General features: G+C 33.0%; 1 protein-coding gene across 1 annotated transcript in view; it reads left to right on the forward strand.

The window, feature by feature from the left end:
- The window catches only part of LOC111058729 (segmentation protein even-skipped), a 67276-nt gene that overhangs the window by 37922 nt on the left and 19354 nt on the right, over positions 1–10000 (forward strand). Inside the window, exon 3 of the mRNA XM_039441339.1 lies at positions 7796–7983. Coding sequence (XP_039297273.1) covers positions 7796–7983 — 188 coding nt within the window. The remainder of the gene's footprint in view (positions 1–7795; positions 7984–10000) is intronic.

Raw genomic sequence — 10000 nt, forward strand, 5'->3', positions numbered from 1 at the left:
AGTTGTTTTCCTATTAATATTAAGCTGTAGGCCTATATGAATCCATAGAACTTCATAGATTTCTCCATATGGGTGAATGATTCAGAATCAAAATTCAAATTCGTAAAATTAATAATACAAACGTCAGAGCAAACTGCCATCAGAATTTGTATTATTAATATTACGCGTATGTTATTGAAGGATAATAGTAAGGCAGACATGTTACTTTTGTTTCCTGAAAAAGGTGAGTAAAATATTTTGTTGTTCAACGAACTTGACCTGTAGAAAGGTTTGAAGAGTGAGTATTAAAAATTTGAAGCTGATCGATCAACTCTTTCCAAAGTTATTGTAGTACATTCAAACAAACCCACAGACTGGCAACAACTTTGAACTTGGGTAAAAAGTGAGAACTTTCTAACGCTCGTTCAATAAATATTATTGAGAGAACAACTGACGGTAAGCTCAAGTTGGAAGCACATAACTTGAAGGAGTCAAATTATTTCAGTGTAGGGGATTGTATATTTTACAAGAGAGTACATTTCTGAGGGATATAGTCCTATAGTGAGAAAGTGAAGAAGAGAGGATTCAATTGAATCGCTGCTTTAGTTTTTTTGCACAGCCGGCCCTCTCTCACATTCAACCTCTCGCATTCTCCAGTATGATGCTACATCAATATTATATTATACAATCCTACTTAGTGGAATGGGGGAATTCACAATTTTACAAGCAAGAGTTGATAGTAATGGATATAATTGACACAAAAAAATTTCAAATGTAGGCATGGGAAAGTCAAATTCAATATAGGTAGAAGATAATATCTCTGAAGCATTGTATGAAATAATAACATAACCCTGAGGGAAAAGAAAGGAGAGAAGTATGAAAAATATCACTAATCACAATGAATATAAAATGCAATTTGAATGTCGATAATATAATAATATAGTGAACTATAAACTGTACCTTATACATTGATTTACATCAAATTACAGTATTATATAAACGACGAATTTCCTTGTATGACAAATTTAATAGTTTGAATAATGATTACATGCCATTTGAATTTTCGATTCTCTGAGAAGGATATAAAATAGTATCATTCCCATCAGCACACAACCGGGTAAGAGAGAGAGTGTGTGTGTGTGAGGGAGAGAGTGGCGCAGGACTGATAGTGAGAGGGTTGAGGGTGAGAGAGAGATAGAAAGATTGATTGATTGATTGATTGAGTACTTTATTTATGTAGATTACAATATATACTGGCTTATACACTTATATACAATAGCTTACAATACAGCAAAGTTATAGATGAATTTACATAATATAGACTAAGAAAATAACTATTGAACTGTATATGATATGAAAAAGCAATTTGTAATATAATAACTATAGATAATAATCATATTGTTATGCATCTACATAAATTGGCGGAGCTTTGGACATATCAATGTCCATTCTTTGGGACATTGAGTGAGAAAGAACGAGAGGAAGCAACAGAACTGAATAAGGTTGAGATAAGAGACAATGTCAAGCAGAAGTATAAATTGTCTTATGAATGGTCACACACACTTCTTCAGTCACACTAAAGTAGCCTAAGGCTACTTTCACACGATAGGAGACGTGCAACTTGAACACTGAACAGTGTTCACGTTTTTTTGTCGAAGTACATTGAGTCAAATCGTGTCTTTCACATGGTGACTCCTAGCCAGGAACCTCCTTTTGTCACGTCTTTTCCCCTCGAGGCAAGCAGAAAATACTGACATCGCCCCAACGGAACACACATTTGAATAAAACGTCATCGTCATCACTTCTAAGTGACAAACTTCCACAGTTGGAGAGTTAAAATATACATCTAAAACGTATACTTCAAAACAGGAGAATGAACGCAATGCTGCTCTCAAGAAGTCCTTAGAGTTGGATCTAAAATTATTACAAGATCTCGATGCTTCATTAGAGATATCGACTCAGACTGACTCTTCGACTACTGCTCCGGTAAATGATAACATCGGCACCCTCACTGATAGACTCAAAATGCATTTATTAATGTAGAATTAATGACGGACAATGATATTAATGTATATTGTAAAGAGATGTTTTCTAACTATAAGAATTTAATTGTTGTTGGCACAGCTGTAGCTTCCCTGATAGTCGATTCGAATAATTATGATTTTTTTCAGCACTTCTTTATATGCAAACAATAATATTGCTTCTATTGCTTATGGAATGGAGTTGTGAGAAAGCACTGCAGGTATTCACTTCCGGAAAAAAATTAAAGTTTGAAAACCTTTCGATCTTCCCCCTTTTTCTTAATCACAGTTTTTTATATTTCTTTTTGCGTGTATTTATTTGTATATTTGTATCTTGTCTGTGTAAATGAATTAATAAATTTGTATTGAAATCAATCTTGAGAATTTGATTCAGTCTTATTCTCTGTAGTAGGTAAAAGCATAGAATAAACAATCTAGATTTGTATATATTTGCTTTAGTTTAGTGCAACAGCATATTCTTATAATTGGATAATTGGATGGATAATTTATTTTATTTTTATTTCAATTATTTTGTAAAGCTCTTTTCCTATTTTGATTCCAGCAAATAAAATAAATTCTGTTTGATATATATTGCTTTAGGAGCGAACTGTATGCATAGGTTACGATATTGAATATTGAATAAATTTACTTTCACAGTCATGAGTCATTACCAAAATTTACACAATGTAAAATTTACACAATGAAAACACCATGTAATCAATCCACTTCTATCGACCATATACTAATTCACCAGAGCGAGGAGTTATTGTGGTATCAGATTATGAATTCACTGGATATTCTGGGAAAATAATCGCTAGATAAATAGTCTCGTATCAGATTTAAGTAGTATGCTTCAGGTAGTAGAAGTCGATTCTCGATGTATGTCTTTAATTTTGCTGTGGTTGTGATATATACTTTGATAATTATTATACTTCAATATGAACTTTGATAATATAATGTATTTACATTAAAAAAATTTCAACTTTTCACACACGAATGAGTTTTGCTTATAATGACGATAATAATCAATTGAATACCGACGAACGATTTCAATTGATTGGACAATGAAAGAATAATATATGATTTAAGTAGAACATGAACTGCAATGGTTGTAAAACTTAACATGAACTCCTAAGTTGCAATTCACTATCTGGGATGCACATCTAAGTGATGCAAAAAACAAATATTAAAACTTATTGAAGATGACAGCACCACCTGGAGCTATAGTTCAACGCAAAAAATTCAAACTAAACTGAGTTGCCCATCCAAATTCATTTAAAATAAATTGATTGCCCTACACCTACTCTGATGAAAGTAGTACCTAGTTATAAAGAAAAGTTGAAATTTGAAAAATACTCTAATATTGTTTAATCGATTACTTTGAGATTAAATGAAAATTGACTTTTAGAAAAATTATTAGCCTACAATATAAAATTATAGCAAAGACAAATATTTTTGCAAATAGATGACCAGACACTTGAACAATGTAGAACTGTAGGAAATGCATAATTTGGCGAGAAGATTCCATACTCAGCATGGCCTACATCTAAACTCAATTGGGAAAGGTGTAATTGTTAATAGAAACGGAAGTCATATACAAAAATTCAAGAAATCACATCAGCCTGGCGACGTCACTACTTAGCAACAGAACTATTTATCACTTCGGACGAGGAACATGGTATAAAATTGGTGAACAGCAAACCAAGATAAAAATCGTTCTGAATCTTCTACAAAACAACTCCAGTCCTTTCAATAATAGATAATATAGCAACTGACTTCCATGAATTTTTGTAATACTGATGATCTCAAAATGATTTATACTTACTAGTATCACTGTAAGTAATAATTTTTCACTATTTTTTTGTAATGTAAAAAGCATTGGAAACAAAATTAATGTAATTAATTATGGTAAACAAAAATAATTATTTTGATAGGTTTTGTATATCTGAGCTGAGCATTAATCAGTTGAGGGCAAACACTTTGGAGTTGGTTAAAATACACGAGTCTTCAGTCTTCACTTCTGTATCCGCTTTCTGCGAAAGTGTGGCGAGAAATGGTGGAGTTTTGTGGTTTTTGTTTTCTGGTAGCCATTTTCGTAGCGAATTTAACATACTGATCAAATCAAGGTGATAGATATGACTGCATACAACTGTGAAATTCGTCATGAATTCGCGGGTATAATCATGAAAAAACTGAATATTATAATAATTGTGATTTATAGATCACCGAGAGTGATAATCTGAATCTCTTCCTAGAAGCCTCAGAAAAATTTCATCTGCCGCCATAGCATTCATATTACATGAAAATCGAATAAATGATCGAATCTAATAGATTAATGAACTATATGTGACGACCCTAGCAGCGCGGCTGAAGTAATTGCACCTTTAGGAGCTATTAATAATTCACTCTAATATTTGTATTTTAATGATCATTTTTACTAACAATAAGAATTGTTATTACTGTAATAATAAAATAATCAGTGATCTATTAATATGTTGGACTCTAAAATAAATTATTCTCAAATAAATAAATAATTTTCAAAAATTCAATTCAAACATTTCCTTCCCAAACATATGGAAATTCAAATCTTGAAAATACTAGTTAATCATATGGTTCACCAAAGTTAAGATTGATAAATTATCAATATTATTATCGAGTATTGTTTCATTTTAGTGATTTTCATAATAATTATATTATTAAAAGTGAATTAAAAATTATACTCACTTGAAATAAATTAGTTTTTTACGACTGATAAAATAGTATATTTCGCACCTAGGACCGAAAATGAGATTTTTCCTGCTCGAAATCGGTTTTTAAGAATAGATTGAGAGCCAGAAATACATTTTTGCCCTTGGTGCGAACGCTATTTTTCGCCACACCAAAAATAAAACAATATAATATATATGATAATAATTTTGTTTATCAGGTACTTCCGAAAACAAAACTGAAAGGTCATAGCTCTAGCAAATCTGAGGTAATCTGAATATCAGAAATTGTCCAAGTATTTTTATATTTTTTTTCCATTTTCAGTGGATACAATTACAAATCATATTATAAATATGATCGGGAATGAACAACAGGCAGGGCCCAACACTATTCTGTTCCCAAATTTTGATAATGAATAACATGTCCAAAAAAATAGTTTGTTTTTAGTAGTTTTAAGTAGTTCCAAAATTATTCACCAGGTTTAGTGGTAATCGCAGTACTTAAGCTGGGTTTGGTTTGGGTAGATTTCAATATGTCTAAATAACCCAAAAGATTATGTTCAATTATGTTTTAATGTGGGAGGTTGAGTTTATACTTTTTATACTTTCGCAGAATACTTTATTCAATTCTAGAAGCATAAACTAATCCCGTTTCATAATAAACTATTTGTAAAAACGTTCAGCACCGAGGAATTTGTCCAAGTAGTTCCAAAATTATCCATCAGGTTTCGTGGCAAACGCAATATTATGAGGTTAGAGGTCGGATTCTATTTTACTATGAAAATTGAATTTGAATAGTTTAAAATATCTTATTTGTATTTAATTCATCCAAATAGAATTATAGTATCTTATTGCAAAATACTTTATTCAATTCTAGAAGCATAAACTGATTCCGTTTCATAAACTATTTTGTAAACACGTTTACATCAAATCAGAATCAGCTGACTTCAAGGTTATTTTACAGCCCTAGGGCCGTAAAAATTGTACCGGCCTGGTCGGAAAACAATCATTTTCGGCCTCCATATGACGCACGATAACCAACTCATGACTAATTATCATTCATTATTTCCTTGACTGAGAAAATCTCGCATAATATTTTTCAAATATGCCGCTGAATTCTATCAGATGCTCTATTTAAATCAATTTACAATATGCCATATGACTTTTGAATCATTTTTCCTCTTGTGATTGTTGATTCTATCTATAGCATAGCTATATTGAGGGCCTATCATTTTTTGTTCGAAAGTTATTGTAGAACATAAAAACAAACAAACACACAGACGAATAATGACTTTCAATTCAATTTATTTCCACATGAAATTACAAGTATCTACAATACTAGTAGTTCTGTGAACAGTAGACTTTGCGTAGTTATAAACCACAGCCTTCTCTAATACTCTCTATCAGAGTGAATTATGTCCTGTCCTGATTTGTCGGCGAGATATCGGTGTTTACATTAGCATTAGCATTACAATGCTACTAGTTTGTTGTAAACAACTATGCTATCATCAAAAGCTTACCGAGTTGAAAACAGAGGAAAGTCGGGAGAAAAATAATAAGCGACTTCGAGTTATCAATATTGCATGCCTCATTGCTTGCAATTAATAGTCCACACGACATCTGACTTTCAACTAAGTTACATTGAGATAATAATAAGCTACTTCGAGTTATCAATATTGCATGCCTCATTGCATGCAATTAATGATCCACTCAACAGCTAATTTATGATGAATAATTCTAAAGTCTGATTCTTACGGTAACATTGGCGTTTGAAAGAGACTCCTTTTCCTTTTCTATTATCCTTAAAATGCAAAATTTCAAAAAAAAACTTTATGTATACATCGACATGAGCATACATGAGGAGCATACCTGTCAAATTTCATAAAAATTCTATTGCTGCATTCCGCTGTTAATGCGAAACAAATAGACATAAATATAAACAAAAAAAACAAACAAAAATATAAATAATATAAAGAGAAATGCAAAACCCATCAACTTGAATCTTAGACCTCAATTCGTCAATAATTAAGTTACAATAAATAATAATTTACATTACTATTTTAACTTACAATTGTAACAACAATAGAAAGTGGAATCCCCCAAGAAGACTACACGTCTGTGAATGGCGGAGATTTCCTAGAAGCAAGCTAATAACAAAATGAAAGAACTTTGGCATCGAGTCAAGAGTAAGAACTCACTAGTAAGAGTGAGAGTAAGAACTCGCTAGTAAGAGTAAGAGTAAGAACTCGCTGGTAAGAGTAAGAGTAAGAGCTTGCTAGTAAGAGTAAGAGTAAGAACTCGCTAGTAAGAATAAGAGTAAGAACTCGCTAGTAAGAGTAAGAGTAAGAACTCGCTAGTAAGAGTGAGAGTAGGAACTCACTAGTAAGAGTAAGAGTGAGAACTCACTAGTAAGAGTAGGAGTAAGAACTCGCTAGTAAGAGTAAGAGTAAGAACTCTCTAGTAAGAGTAAGAGTGAGAACTCGCTGGTGAGAGTAAGATAAAGAACTTGCTAGTAAAAGTAAGAGTAAGAACTCGCTAGTAAGAGTAAGAGTAAGAACTCGCTGGTAAGAGTAAGAGGAAGAAGTTGCTAGTAAGAGTAAGAACTTGCTAGTAAGAGTAAGAGTGAGAACTCGCTGGTAAGAGTAAGAGTGAGAACTCGCTAGTAAGAGTAAGAGTAAGAACTCGCTAGTAAGAGTAAGAGTGAGAACTTGCTAGTAAGAGTAAGAGTAAGAACTCGCTGGTAAGAGTAAGAGTAAGAACTCGCTAGTAAGAGTAAGAGTAAGAACTCGCTAGTAAGAGTAAGAGTAAGAACTCGCTAGTAAGAGTAAGAGTAAGAACTCGCTAGTAAGAGTAAGAGTGAGAACGCTCTTATTCAATAATCATGCTTGGATTGAGAGTGATTTTTTCCTCTTCACTTCACTTCCATGTTCATTTATCATTGCTGTCAGTCTGTGTTGAGTAGCGAACCCGCTAACGCTGAATTGCATTTTCCTTTTTTTCCTTTTGCTGAGGATGATGCCCACATTAGCTCTACGTTTGTGCATGGTACTGGGACGGATGATTATCAGAGATCACAATGTTTTTGTACAGGTTTGGTTCCAAAATCGGCGCATGAAAGACAAAAGACAGAGGATGGCAATGGCGTGGCCCTATGCTGTCTACACCGACCCAGCTCTCGCTGCCAGCATCCTACAAGCTGCCGCCGGGAGCCTGCCCTTTGCTGCCTACTACCAAATGCCTCCTGCAGCCGCTTACTGTCAGCAATTCCCAATAGCAAGGTATTATAAATTCATTCATATTCTTCATTTATTCTTAATATTGAGTGACCGAGCTTCGCTCTGGAGTACAAAAGCATAGAACATTATTATAACGGGAGAGGAAATTATAATATATTTGTACTTAATGTTCTGGATAATACTTCTAGCGAGATCGGTGGATTGAATGCAATAGTTCAACAGCTGAGGCAGAATATTTTGTATCACTCCCGCACACGCACTCGCTCACTCACTTCCATTATAGACAGACGACGAAATTTTCAGCTGTTTTTCCAAGGATGAATTATTCTTTTAATGTCCTTCAGCGAGTAATTCCAGGGATGAGACCTAGTGCAATCGAATCTTTATATCATAAACCTACATTATTTCAAATTTTGTGAGAATCGTTAGAGCCGTTTTCGAGATCCGGTGATATACATACATATAAACAGAAATTGCTCGCTCAATATTAATATCAAGGGATGGAGCATCGCTTTGGAGTACGAAAACATAAAAATGTATATCGAAAAAGGAAATTATAACATATTTATAGTATTTTTTTAGAATGATATACTATGTTTGCTACAATATTTGTTGATATTCTATGTACTATTCTACACTAACATCATCTTGTTACTATTTTGGACTTTTGAAGTAAACATGTAGCCCAACATTCACGATCATGTTGATTAATTTTTTGCCGGATAATATTTGTCGTGAGAACAGCTGATTGAATGCAATAGTTCAACAGCTGAGGCATAATTTTGACTCACTCCCACACACGCAATCGCTCACCCACAGATGACAAAATTTTTAGCGGTTTTTCTAAGGATAAAATTATCCTTTTAATATCCTTCAGCGAGTTATCCCAGGGATGAGACCTAGTGCAATCGAATTTTTATATCATAAACCTACATTGTACAGATGTATAAAGAAATAAACAGAAAGTGTTCGCTTAATATTATAGGATGAAGATGCTTAATAGTTATTAAATTCCATAGACTACTACCATTTTTCTATTTTCAAGGCACAACTGTTTTAGGCCAGTCACTAAATACATTGGTACATGCAATTCATATTGTAGTTCTGATTTTTTAATATATTATTTGAGTACATAAGAGAAGTCCAGAACCAATTTTTTCATGCAAAATTTCCTTATGCTATATACATAGTGGCCCACAAACCTCGTGTTTTCGGCTCATTTTCCAGTTTTCAGCTATTTCTGCCAAATCTCGTAATCGGAAAGAGAAGTTTGCTCTCGCTCTTTTTTCTGAATAAAATTCTGAATAAAATGAAATCATTCGGAACTCTCTACCTCTAATGAGCACTGAGTTATGATTTTTCAGATATGTGTAAAATTTAAAGAAAAATCTATTTCGATGAATTTTAGTTTTTGATCAACAATATCTTCCGATTGTTACCATTCAGATGTAAAATTAAAAATCACTCTGGGCGTATTTTTGTGCTCTACAATCTGAGATCAGGTAGAGCGCTCTATCTCATATAGATTTCCCAGGTGTACTCGACAACAATGCTCCTTGTATTGTGAAAAACACATAATTTTCAGCTTCAACCATTATCACCAACTACATTGTCCTCACATTGATATTTCGCACAATAACATAAGCTCATGAGATTATGTTCTATGAGAATCACCCGTTAGATGCACTTCATTTCAGTATTTTCTAGTGGAGAGGCGCGCTTAAGGATACCTCAAGGATCAAATTTTCAAACACTTATAACGTTTCACAGAATGCTCAGATTTCATCGTACTACCCTTCATTTTTCTCGGCTCGTCAAGGCGGTCCGAATTCATGCATCATTAGTCAAAATAGGTCGAAAAATGGAAAATTTATTGTTGAGTGTACTTAAGCCCATATTCCAATACACAAAAAATGATCAATTTCTATATTCAAAGCTATGTATCTTTACCCTTTATTATAAAAATCATTACTTGATCTTGAAATGTACAATAGAATTTCCTCTTTCATCTGCTGTAAACGATTTATAAAAAAAAATATGTTCGTAAAGTGAGATTTGA

Source organism: Nilaparvata lugens, chromosome X (genome assembly GCF_014356525.2).
Source record: "Nilaparvata lugens isolate BPH chromosome X, ASM1435652v1, whole genome shotgun sequence".
In the NCBI taxonomy this organism is placed as follows: Eukaryota; Metazoa; Arthropoda; class Insecta; order Hemiptera; family Delphacidae; genus Nilaparvata; species Nilaparvata lugens.